At 36.0% G+C, this 13,028-nt stretch overlaps 4 protein-coding genes across 5 annotated transcripts in view; 3 read left to right on the forward strand and 1 right to left on the reverse strand.

The window, feature by feature from the left end:
• The first annotated feature begins 811 nt into the window (after nucleotides 1-811).
• On the forward strand, nucleotides 812-2,213 carry LOC105208719 (27 kDa hemolymph protein). Its single transcript, XM_011178713.3, has 2 exons — nucleotides 812-1,089; nucleotides 1,151-2,213. The coding sequence occupies exons 1-2, from the start codon at nucleotides 936-938 to the stop codon at nucleotides 1,933-1,935; spliced, it is 939 nt and encodes a 312-aa protein (XP_011177015.2). The 5' UTR covers nucleotides 812-935; the 3' UTR covers nucleotides 1,936-2,213.
• Nucleotides 1,906-6,122, reverse strand: LOC105208718 (uncharacterized). Of its 2 annotated transcripts, XM_054232617.1 has the most exons (3): nucleotides 5,417-6,122; nucleotides 4,078-4,293; nucleotides 1,906-3,979 (listed from the first exon to the last, which is right to left on the reverse strand). In XM_054232617.1, exons 2-3 carry the CDS (start codon nucleotides 4,250-4,252, stop codon nucleotides 2,613-2,615), a joined length of 1,542 nt encoding a protein of 513 aa, XP_054088592.1. In that variant the 5' UTR covers nucleotides 4,253-4,293; nucleotides 5,417-6,122; the 3' UTR covers nucleotides 1,906-2,612. The 2 variants fall into 2 exon arrangements, with proteins under 2 accessions (XP_054088592.1, XP_011177014.2); XM_011178712.3 differs by lacking the exon at nucleotides 5,417-6,122 and having other exon boundaries at nucleotides 4,078-4,903.
• Nucleotides 6,123-9,724: 3,602 nt separating this feature from the next.
• LOC105208717 (inducible metalloproteinase inhibitor protein) lies at nucleotides 9,725-10,426 on the forward strand. The gene is made up of 2 exons (XM_011178710.3): nucleotides 9,725-9,906; nucleotides 10,101-10,426. The coding sequence occupies exons 1-2, from the start codon at nucleotides 9,828-9,830 to the stop codon at nucleotides 10,292-10,294; spliced, it is 273 nt and encodes a 90-aa protein (XP_011177012.2). The 5' UTR covers nucleotides 9,725-9,827; the 3' UTR covers nucleotides 10,295-10,426.
• Nucleotides 10,427-11,727: 1,301 nt separating this feature from the next.
• LOC105208716 (tetratricopeptide repeat protein 28) overlaps nucleotides 11,728-13,028 on the forward strand; it is a 43,568-nt gene continuing 42,267 nt past the window's right edge. The window contains exon 1 of the mRNA XM_011178709.3: nucleotides 11,728-12,537. The gene's annotated coding sequence lies outside the window, so the exon portion shown is untranslated. The remainder of the gene's footprint in view (nucleotides 12,538-13,028) is intronic.

Below are 13,028 nucleotides of genomic sequence, written 5' to 3' on the forward strand. Positions count from 1 at the left end.
TGGGCCAACCAGTCTGCCTTATTTTTTATCGTGTAAGTCTCAACTTTAGGCAGGCGCTCCAGGACCGCAGATTTTTGAAGGTGAAAATTTGAAAAGATCTATTAAAACGTAACGAATAAGATTGTTAGGTCATGTTACAAGAATATACAATTCAAGAGCCCAAAAGAAGGTAATGGACGCGAAAGCATTCGCCGGCAAAGCAAGAGGAAGATCAAGATCGAGATGGATGGACGAATTAAAAGAAAGATCTGAAGAAACTCTGGCTAGATGATGTATAAGGTGAGGAGCAGTGGATAAACTCCAGCTAATTTGTAGTAAAATTAGGAATGACGTTATAGAAGAGGCAAACCCAAAACTCAAAAAGAACGCAACGAATTCCTCCTAAATTTGTGATAATATTATTGGTCTCTGTATGTTGGTATGCCATTATTGAATCGACAGACTCCAAGCTCAAGAAGTGCAAACACAATAAGACTGACTGTGACTATGAGAGCCTCAAGAATATGACTGTTTACAGCAAGTGTTACACAAAACAAGTTTCTTAAGATTCTTTACGACTAATCGAACTAAAATATAAATTGTAAAAATATTACTCAAACCGTTTTACAAAAACAAAAAAATATTAAAAATAATTACTTTAGCAATCGTCTATGCTAGAGCAGTATGCTATTGGAGTTTATGACGCCGATTAGAAATCAAACACAAACAGAAAGAAATATATACTATCTACTATCGGCCTTTGCCGATAAGATAAGATAAGAATTTATATGCTTTTACCATCGAATGCCGTTATATTGGCGATCACGATTGGTTACCTTGAAGTCAAAGCGGTTGGCAGTTGTTTCAAGTCAGCGCCGATTTCACTACTATACGCGACGCGCAGAAAGACAGTTGAAAGTACGCAAAAACACAAAAAAAAACGATAACGGTAAAAAATGCAAAAACTGCAATTGCTATGTGTGATCACGGTGGCGACCTTAGCCATCTCCCTACAGTGCCAATGTCAAGCAGCGGCGACAAATAGTCAATTAGATGCGCTGAAGAATCAATTTCTGCCCGCTGAGTACAATAATCGAAATTTCACAGTGGGTACGTAGTACAAGTGAAATGATGCGGTGTATTTTTTAATAAATTTATGTTCAACCCACAGATGAGCTGAAGAAAGTGCTGCGCGAGAAGTGCAAGAAAGCGGCGGGCGGCGAAGAGAACTCCACACTGTATCAGGAGATCGAGAAGGCCAGCGTTGTGTTGACCAGCTGTTTGTCGGGTTTGGCCAACATGACGGCGTTGCAGCAGGAAATCGAAGCGGCACGCCCCATCGGCGAACTGGACACAGTCTTCAATAAATACTGCGATAAAGCGCCCGCAGCCGCCAAGTGTCTGCGCGACTTCAATGCCAAAGTACAACCCTGCCTCAGCACCAAGGAGAAACAGCAGAGTGTCGTGCTCATGCGCATCGCCACGGGTTTGATGGATTTCATGTGCTCGCGCGGTGGCGATCACATAGCGCTATTCGTTGCCGAAGAGGGACCCGAATGCTTGGAGGCGAATCGCGATGCAATCAATACGTGTTTGAATAGCTCATTCCATGAATTCCTGCCCAAAGACATCAAAGTGCCCGATCTGTTCGATTTGCCTGATCTCGTGTTGGAGCCGGGTCATTGTGTGGATCTGGAACGTTTCGAAAGCTGCACCATACACCATCTGGAGCAGTGCCGTGAAATTACACCCGCCAATGTTGCCGAATCGGTGTTCAAGTTCATCAAGAACGAGACAAGTTGCAGCCAATACATGCAAGCGAAGGCCAATCAACGTCCGATATTGATGAAGGCCGGCGTTGGTGATGGTGGTGCGGCAATACAAGCAACGGGTGTGTTCGGTTTGTTACTGGGCAGTGGTTTGATGTTGTTTGTGAGTCATATACTTAAACTGTGAAGCGTTCGTATGGACTTATCGATAAGCACAAGTATCGATAGCAATTAATATTGTATACATATTGATTATTATTTAATAAGTGGTACGATCAAATATTTTTCAAAATAATTAAAATTTACAATAAAATCGATTATTACCGATAAATGTTGCATTACAGTTAATTATAAAACTGAGAAATCGTTATGCTCACTACTCAGTTGCACGTTATATCAAAACTTTAGAGTCGATAATTGTGTAATAAGACTTTTGATAATATATCGATATATTTTTTATTGAAATTTAACTGTTTTTTATTTATTCATACTTTTTTATATCATTTATGCCTTAATTATGATTTATATATTATTTAGTAGTCGGAAAGTGGAGACCAGAAGTCCCTTAGGTTTTAGAACAGCAAAGGCCTCTTCTCCTTCTTCCATAGACCTCTATCAGCGAGACAAAATTATGGTTCTTCTACTAAAAGAACTCGCGAATTCAATTCGAACAAATTTCAATCAAAATTTGGGACCGTTATGAGCTCCCTTTTATTTCTTATTGCAATGGCATTTGATGTACTTACAAAGCTATCTAAATACTAATTAACTTACTTAATACTTTGCTAAATTTGGTTAACTCCTAACTTCAAACCTAAACACTAAACACTAAAAGCGGACACCAACAGCCAATAGCTGACCGTATTATCGCCGCAAATAGGACAGCTTTCTCAGCACTGGCTCCACACTGCTCACCAAAGCGTCCTTGTAACGGTAGATGCTCTCATCGCGTATCTTCGTAACCCATTCCTCCGGTTTCGCCAACTGCCGATAGTGCTGCAGTTGTGCCACTTTCGGATCCAAGTTCAACCAGCGACAACTCTTCAGCGTCGCGAAATTGTAGTGATTGTGCAAAGTCAGCACTTCGCTGCTATTCTGTATGCATTTCGTGCCTTGACCGGCGCCCTCATGTTTATTCCGATGTATGTGCTGCAACATGAACATATGTCGCGGCGCCGCCGACGTCTCAGTATAGTTGAGACCATTAATGGGGAAATGTACGTTGCGCGCACAAACACTACCGTAGCCCTGCGGACAGCCAGATGAACGCAAATGCTGCGCTTCGTCGACCAACTGCTGCCAAGTGGTGAGATTGCCGAGCGGCATAATCACCTCATCGATATCGACAGTCACGATGTACGAATACTTGTACATATTACGATAAAAACAATCATTGTAGGGAACCAGCTCGTTCATGCGCTTGTTCTGAATGCTCGCGCGCAGATAATCATGCAGATACAACGGTTTGTTCACCATCTCCGAACCCATACTGAGCGGATGCACTTCGACAAAACCCTCCGCCACATAATGCTCTAAAACACGCTCCAAATTCGGATGCAACGCCAACTTGTAGGTGATGACTTTGCGTGCGCCCAACAGCCGCTGCATCTCCAACCACTCGACCAAACGCGGACCCATATCCGCATACGGATAGTCCAAACCTTTCACGCACACCGCAAAACCGAGTTGTGTCTCATTACCCGTCGGCCGTTCGTAGCGTACGCGCAGTATATTCGTTGCGGTTTCGCACATATTCACCACCAAAGAGACGGCACGCGGTGCGACCGGCTCGCCTTTGGCACCGGCTAACGGCACTGCACATGTGATTAAATGTGGCAAGTAATCAGCACGCGTACCCCACTTAATGTGCCACACCAGTCGCTGTTCTACCACGGGCACAATCGCCGGCTTATCGCTGCTGTCATACCACAGCTGACAGAAGATGGTATTATTCGGCGCCGCCTTGTTATTGATCATGCTCAGTACGCGCACCACTGCGCTGGTTTGTGTGACATGCGCGCGCGCATCAAAGTATGCATTGAAGAGGTGGTAGGTGGCGTTGCTATTGTGAAACACCTGCCAGTAGTCGTTGTGAAAGCGCAGCTGTGACAGCGAAGGCGCTCGGGCGCAAGTCGCATTTAGACGCATCGCGTTCAGGCGATACCACAAATCGAAGGGCACATTTGGCAACTCGGCTTCATGTAGCTTTATAATGGCGTCCGCTTGAAATGCTGCACAGTTGAAAAGTTGAGTTGAGTTGAGTTAAAAAATAACAAACAATAACGGTTAATGTAAATAACTGTAAGAAGCGCGCAACCGTTCAACTTACGTATGCCAGTCGTTAGCAAATTGGTGCGCATCATCGCCGCTGTGACATTATACCAGGCGCCCGACTGCTTAGTGTTTTGCAATGACAGTTGATAAGTCATAAATATCACCACTGTTATGAGTATCCAAAATGTGAACGCGAAGATGCGTAGTAAATTATTTTTGTTTGCCGACATGTATGCTACTTCTTGCGTACTCTGTGCCGTATAAAAGATCACTAAAGCAGAAGAATAACCGCAGACGGAATGATAAAATAATATTGAAACAAAAAGCGTTAGCGCAAGCAAAGCTGAGCTATGATAACAATTAAGTGAAGACATTTCAATTTGTTTTTTTTTTTTCTTTTAGAGCACGTATATTTTGGCATGATTTGGCGAGTACATTGAAGGAAATGAACTTGAAGATAACGGATTATCGCAAAGATAAGGACTTCAATTGGCTTATTACTTAGACATTAATTATCAGTTACAAAATGTAATATAATAGTTACGAATGGTCTATAACATATAAGGAAATATTTTTATTTGATAAACATTTTTAATTTACTGTTATGACACTTCTTAACCCTCGTTTTGTACACAAAATTAATTTCCAGTAAAACAAAGTACCGTTAATTGAAAAAAAAGTCTTGCTTTACTCAATATTTAGTTCTCAGAAAAAGGCTTGTATTGAGATCGAAACCCTCTTGTACTCAGAAACGAGTAAATTTAATTATTTTCGATGCCTCTCAAAAAGTACCGTTAATTTATAATTTTGCGACATTTTTCGAACAACCGAACTAACAGTACACTTCGAATACCGCGGAATATCAAGTTAGATTTCACTTGGCCTCTATAATTAAAAAATATGAGAAACCATTTTCTTAAATAGCGGCTCTTCTCGCTCTCTCTCGCTTCCTTGAATTCTAAATATTTAGATTTCGAAGTCAGACTTCACTTGTCCTCTATAAATAAAACGTATGAGAAACCATTTTCTTAAAGAGCTGCTCTTCTCGCTCTCTCTCGCTTCCTTGAACTCTAAATATTTAGATTTCGAATACCGCGGAATATCAAGTTAGACTTCACTTGGGCTCTATAGTTAAGAGTAATGAGAAACTACTTCCTTGAAGAGCGGTTCATCTATCTTTCTTTCTCTCTCTTACTTCCTTGAACTCTAAATATTCACAAATATCGAATACCGAGGAATGTTAATTTTAACTTCACTTATTCTCTTTGGTTAAGAGGAATGAGACATCGTTTCCTTGAAGAGCGTTTATTCGCGTTTCCTGCATTTCTAAGTCTTCGTCTCGCACAACTCAGCTTGCTTGTGCTTAAAATGCTCTCAGAAAAATTCACACTCACCAAAAACCAATTATAAAAAAATAAACACGACCGTTATGATCTCTTGACTTTTCTAACAAAGTCAAGTTACTTGTACCGAAAGAATCTCAAGGACTTCAAAGCAAGTACTTTGCTATGACCGACCATCTACCACCGTCTGTATACTTGAACAGTCAAATTAATATTAGAAAAAATAATAGTTCAGCTTACGCGTTGAACATATTTTCGTAATAAGAAGTTAACACCAAGAAGTTATCTTCCAATTCCAAACCAACTGTATAAATATTTATTAGAGATCGGTTTAAATATGTATGAAGACCAATTGAAGTGTACCCATGAAATTTGTTCAAGTGTAATTACAAAAATATAGAATGTTATTTAAATAAGCAAATTCTCTTGAAAATTACAAATAAAGTCGCGAAATAACATACAAATTTTACGGTTCTCAAGATTTGCACTTGGAAATATTGACAAGAACTCGAAAAGACAAGGCTTAAGAAAAAATTCGGCCTAAAACACCTCACCAACTCCGATTCCAATATCTTAAACAACCCAGAAGTCCGAGATCAAATTTGGGTGGTTCCGTACAGGTTTGACTTAAGAAACTTATCTACAAACTACTGAGTTTTTTCAAACACTTCTAGGAGACACAGTCTCATAAAGCGAAATGAGGAACAGGTTTTCTACCTTATATAAACATATGCGGTATCTACTATACTGACCACATATCTCGCCCACGGTGCATTACGTCCAGTATAATCTCAAAAATTATAATATGGCGGTTCTGAGATCAAATCAAGGTTAGTCCCTACGGAGTTTCCTTAAGGAACTTCACTAGAAACTGCGGAGGTCTTTTGGATCACGGAACTCGGAGTAGTCTCCACAGCGAAGTGAGGCACAGATTTTCAAGCGAGTATAGCGATCTGCAGTCCCACTCGTTTCGTCCCATCCTAGAATACTCACCCAAACAGCAGCGTTCCCTCCAAGTTGCGTAGTGTATCACAAACAATAATAACGAAACCAACTAAGTTTCCTTCTACAAGCAATCATGAAACGCTTGTACTTGTCCGTTCGTACTTGTTGTTGTTGCTGGCGGAAGTTGAGAAGCCGCAAAACTTCAACTGTCAAAAGTTCTTTAATTGCCCTTAAAATGCAACAATGCGTTGCTTCATTGCTTAATTACATATTTTACACAGCCACAGTCCGAGACACGTATTGCATGCACCATCTCCAGAGTTTCTACTATACGAGTGTGTACGAGGTACGCCTACTACTCCACTCCTCCACACCCTCATTTGTCTGCATTTCGTGGACGCGCTCTCTCTTCATTACACTTCCGTTGCAGAGCTTTGTAAGCCTGCAATGACAGGCTTGCACACACGTAGGAGGTGGATAGTTAGATATTGGATGAGTGCATCGCATTAAATACTCCAACTTGTTTACCGCACATCCCGCCGTTCGTTGGGTGCCACTTTTCCTAGCTCTTTGCAAGCTTTTAACGCTTGCCTAACGAACCGTCAAACCCCGAAATGCAATCATTGTTGGGAAGTTCGCAGACAGTAAATTCAAATATTGAGTAGAAGTATGGCAATTAAAACTACTTTGGTTTGATATAAGTGGGCGGAGCAGCTATTTTAATGAGTATTCAATAGGGGAGTCTAATATAAATCAGATGATATGTGATTCTAATTGAGTTTTATGAAAGCTCGGTAATAATGGTCCATCATATATCTATATCAGTTGCCTTGAACTGAGCTTTGAGGTCATAAGCTTTCACTTCAGTAAAATCTTCGAGCAAGAAGATAAAATGAAAGCAAAACCAAAAGCTTTTTAGACACAGATAATGAACTTTTGCTTGAGCTGGCTTCTAAAACACACACTAAGCTTTGAGCTTTGAGATCATAAGCTTTCACTTCCGTAAAAGCTCTTCGGGCAAGAAGATTAAATGAAAGCAAAACCAAAAGCTTCTTCGACACTGTTAATGAATTTTTGTATCGGATGCTCTTCTAACCACTACAAACATGACACAAAGTTCACAGACCTTCGTAAAAACTCCTAACCATTGCTTCTGGGACACCCACTTTAATCTCAAAATTCTTCAACTACCGCGAAATCCAAACAATTGCTCAATTATGCGTTTAATTTTTGGTAGGCAATTAATTGTTGCCGACAATCGCGCCGACGCGACTATAAATCGGAAATTATTTGGCGGAAATGAAATTAAGCTCAACACAAAATGTTCAACAAAACGGAAATTGTCGAATAATCTGCTGCATGCGCAACAATTCAAGCTGAAAACAACAACAACGAAGTAATTCGTGAAGCAGCAGCTCTTATAGGCTGACAGAGATAGATATATGTATGTATCTATTTGGTGTGAAAACTATGGAAGTCAATAGCAGCTTTTTTTTGGACTAATCTGAGACTGGTGCATTTGTAAGTAATAATTGATTAATGAAAATTCAGGGAACATATATTTTACAAGAGTTGCCTTACTTAAACCACCCTGTACTGGCAAGCAATGTGTCATTGCTGCGGAAAGTTTTGAAGACACTGTGAAAATTACAAAACTGTAAAAATAAAGAGTGAATCTTAACTTAATAGTATCACTTTTAGAAGAAACTGCCTTGTCGACAATTATATTAAAACGAAATCTTATGAAAAGTAGGTTCTTCTGCGTACTTCACCCAAATAAATTACAAAATAGACCCCCCACCAACCACAGAACTAACCAAGGTTAACGACAAGCACACCTCCCAAACACTAATAATACTTAGTAACACAAACTAAATAAATATCTACGAACTATCGCGCGCTCACTATACACAGCTTAAGGTAAATATCAAGAGTACCCACCAAGAACTACTGTTTGATTTTATTGTATTCACACTTGAATAAACAATTTTATTGAAATACGTGAGCATAATTTTTGGTCGTACGCAACTATTCGACAGGCATATTTTTTATGATAAACAAATATTCATAATAAGAATTGGAAAAAAATAATATTATAAATATTGAACAAAATTGAAATATAAAATTTTTTAGAATGTTAAAATATTTTTTTTTTTTTTATTTTAATTTATGAAAAAGCTTTTAATTTAAATTAATTCTTTCAAATATATTTAATACAATATTTTAAATTTTGATATATTTTTTTCATTCAAACCACCCTGTACCAGCATTATTACAGCGATTTCTTTGCTAACTGTTTGAAGCGCATTGTGTGTATTACAGTGGTTTAAACAGAAATAATGTACAAGTACGTAAGGTGACCATATATTACGATAAATCACTTAAAAGTTGTTAAGAAAAATGTTTTTAAGTTTTTTTTATATACAGAAACTATTTTTTTATTTCTACATTTCTCCATTAAAATTATATACATTGTCTTTATTTACTCAGCTGTATTGTTTTTTTTTTTGGGGAAAAAAAATTTTTTTTCAAAAGTTTGAAAAAATTAAATTTTTTTTTTTTAATTTTTAAACTAATAGCAAATAAAATTTTTTTATTTCTACATTTCTACTTAAAATGTCTATAACTTGATTTTGTTTACTCAGCAGACAATTTTTCCAATTAATAAAAATTATTTTCCAAAATTAAAAAAAAATCAAAATTTTTTTCAATAAATAAAATTTTTTTTTGAAATTATATTTTCTTTATTTCTACATGTCTACTGAAAATGTCTATAACTTGATTTTATATACTCAGCAGTCCAATTATTTTAAATTAAAAAAATTATTTTCAACAATATAAAAAAATCAAAATTTGTTTACAAAAATTTAAAATTTTTTATTTTTCTTTTTAATTTATTTTTTAATTTTTTAAAATTTTTTTAATTAAAGAAAATTTAAATTTGTTCACAAAAAATTTATTTTTTTTTATTTTTGGAAATTATATTTTCTTTATTTGTACATTTCTACTTAAAATGTCTATAACTTGATTTTATTTACTCAACAGTCCAATTTTTTTTAAATTCAACAATTATAAAAAAATCCAAATTTTTTTTCTAAAATTTAAATTTTTTTTAATTTTAAAATTTTTTTTATTTTTATTTTTTTTTTTTTATTGTTACTTTTTACTTTTTAGTCATTTTTTTTTTTTTTTTGTTAATATCTACATTTCTACTTAAAAATGCTATACCTTTGTTTTATTTACTCAACAGTGAAATAGGTTTTATTACAAATTCCAGTTCTAATCACTGCTCAATAACTATTAAATTGAGACGGTGCTTTACAACAGCGAAGCATCAAAACAAACAAAAACACAAACATATAAATATTCGTATATAAATACTATGTCAACAAGCTGTTCGAAGCCACAGTCCACAACTGGCAGCTTAGCATTGAGCACGTTCAAGCATTTTCAAAAATTAAAAATATAAAGTTTTTGTTCAGTAAATCACAGCCCAAGCAAATACAACAATAAAAACATGACAAAACTGCGCGCCTTTGTGTTGCTAGTTTTCTGCAGCCTGTATGTGCTGAGTGCGGCGCAACGGAGCTATATTTGTGAGTTTATATGAAAAAATATTTTTTTATCAATTAATTACGCAAAAAATTAGAAAAAAAATTTAGATGTAAAAAATATTTATGTTAATTTTTTTTTTGTTTTTTTTATAAAAAAATTTATTTATTTAAAAATAAAAAAAATACTTAAAAAAAAATCACTAAATTTCATTTCATTCCCAAATACTTCTTTCTAGTGCATAAATCCTGCCCCGACCATGAGACCTACACACCTTGCGGTGCATCCTGTCAAACCGAATGCGCCACACTCAACGAACCGTGTTTAATACGTAATTTTCGTTGCCCTGACGGTTGTTATTGCGATGAGGGATATGCACGTGATGCCAAGGGTGCTTGTATACCGCAAGCAGAGTGTCCACCAAAGCAATAAAGAGTTTAATATGATTATATGGAAATAAAATTATACAAAACATTGAAAAAAGAACAAAGAAATTTTCATTTCTAATATTTGCTCATATAAGAAAAAGATGAAATCAGCCTATTTGTTTCTCATATACGCAAGCACTGGGGACTTTTTTCCATATTTATTTACAAACATACGCCCATCGCTCAGCGTAAATATGTTATTGTTGTTGTTGTTTTATTAAATATATACAGATGACATAGCAGCAATTAAAGATCAACAACAACTGTATAAATAACTATAATGAACGACTAGTGGCATTGATCTTCACTAAATATTTCATAAGCGCCTAAAAGTATGCTACGAGTTCGGTTTATTTTATAATGCGATCTTTAATGTAAATCTGTTGTGATTTTTTTAAACAGCGAAACGTTTCTTATAAATTGTTAAACCAAAAGCATTAATATTTTTACTTGAAATACAGTTGAACTTCCCTAACTCGAATCACCATAATCCACAAAAAACTTCGATGTAGAGAGCCTTCCGAGTTACGAAAGGTAATTTGTATGAAATTTGAATAATATTGCTAATTCAAGAGTTTGAATTATTTAGAACTTCGAGTGATAGAAGTTGGAGTTATGGAAGTTCAACTGTATATATGAAGGAAGTTAGTGGTACACATCTGGTTTTCAACGAAGAAATACTTATATAATGTACCTATTTTCATTTCATTATTTCGTATTATTGCTTGAAATCAGCTGCTGAATTGTAATAATTGATGCGTAAAAGTGGACCATATTCAAATAATATTGGTAATAACTAGTTACAATGTAAGTAGTTTCACAACTAGTTCCTTTTATACTAGTTCATAACTACTTTTCGGGAGTAAAATGACTAATTTCCTTAAAAAAAATATTTCAGTCAAGTTTCGGTAGAGTTAATTACTTAACTAAGCCAGAATAAATTACTTTGGTTCCGTTGGTACTGGTTACCAAACTAATTGCTTTAATACCAGTTAAAATGCATAACAAATATATTTTTATTAGCTCCACTGGCATAATATACGCAAAACACACAATATAAATCACAGTCGACCAAGAACACACGACTGTAAAGACTGAGTTGTGTGAGATATCTAGTCAGACTTGATTTTGACTGGACTTTCCGACACATTTTTGTGTTTAATCATGATTTCAACACGCTTAAATTTTTAATATAATATCTCAGCTAAACAATAAATTTCGCCTTTTCTTTCACAAATACGCCACAGCAGTCCTTGAAACCCACTCAACTTGCTTAGTGTTGGCAACGCCGTCCGCGTTTAACCAACACTTTATACACACCACACCTGCACCAATTGGCCAAATTGACAGGTAAAACACGCACACAGCGCCACCACTTGTACAATAACAAGAACAGTGTAATCAACAATAACACAACAAATTTCAGAGTTGACCAGCATTTAGCGACCGCTCACAACGATCAGTTCTCTTCGGCAACGCGAGCGTGTTACAACTTCCAGCATTCGTTAAGCGGCAAAACGCATGCGCAAAGTCACAATTTACCAACACAAACGCAGCGCGGCACACACACAATGCCAACAAGTGCTATAGGTAAGCGACGCGCATGTGCGCGTGTGCAGTAGTAGAGAAGTTGAAAATCTATATGTAAAATGTCGGGTGAAAAAATGCAGAAAATTGTGTACGAGAAACGGGAAAATTCTGAAAATTTCTATGGAAAAGTGTTTTAATACAAATGAGTTCTGTTTTTTAAAACAAACAAGCGCTTGTGAAGTGCGTGGAGCTCAATAAAATTGTCTGAAAAAAGCAACAAAAATAAATGCGACAACTACAAAAATGCGCAAAGCTGTGAGTGTGTGTGTAAGGAAATAAGAGAAGTGTACAAAAATTCCAATAGTAAACGTGTCGTCACAGCGCCCGAAGCGGCGAAGTGTGTGTAAAAACAGAAAACGAGTGCGAAAAAGTGTATGCGATTTTTGTTTGAAGCAAACAAGAAATGTTTATTGAAAATGAGAATAAAATTATTAGAAAATTTGTATAAAAATGCTTTTGCAGCATAAAATTGTAGTATAAAGGCATATTGGCCTTGCAGTGGTGTGTTGAAGCAGTGTACACACGTTTTGTGGCACACATTCCTATAACAAGTAATACAAATACACAAACATACACATATATGTATATATAAAGTGTAAGTTTGAATTCGCACGCAGTTGAAGGCGCACTTGTGGCGTGCAGTTCTAGTATTTCACGGTGAGAAAAAAAAAACATATTTTTTTCTTTTATTTGTGACTGAATGATATAATATGCTCATACAACAGCTTCTTATGGAATTTTTATACATTTTATAGCATTCAGATAAAAAAGCACTTTACATAACTAACATAAGCTAATCCAAAAAAAAACTTTGTGTTAGAGAGACTTCCGAGTTACGGAATGTAATTTATATGAATTTGGACTTCTATTGCCAATTCAAGAATACGAGTTTTGGAGAACTTCGAGTTACAGAACTTCGAGTTATAGAACTTCGAGTTAAAGAACTTCGAGAAGTTCGTGTTATAGATGTTCGAATTATAGAAGTACGAGTTATAGATTTTCGAGTTATGAAAGTTCAACTGTAGTTCATTTTAAAGGCTTTTACGTCCAGTTTAACTATATTAACCATATAACTAATAAATTTGATTTAAAATAACAGCATGTATGACAAATAACTCAAGCCAGGAATGACTACAATGACTCTTTAT

This window comes from Zeugodacus cucurbitae, chromosome 5, assembly GCF_028554725.1.
Source record: "Zeugodacus cucurbitae isolate PBARC_wt_2022May chromosome 5, idZeuCucr1.2, whole genome shotgun sequence".
NCBI lineage: Eukaryota > Metazoa > Arthropoda > Insecta > Diptera > Tephritidae > Zeugodacus > Zeugodacus cucurbitae.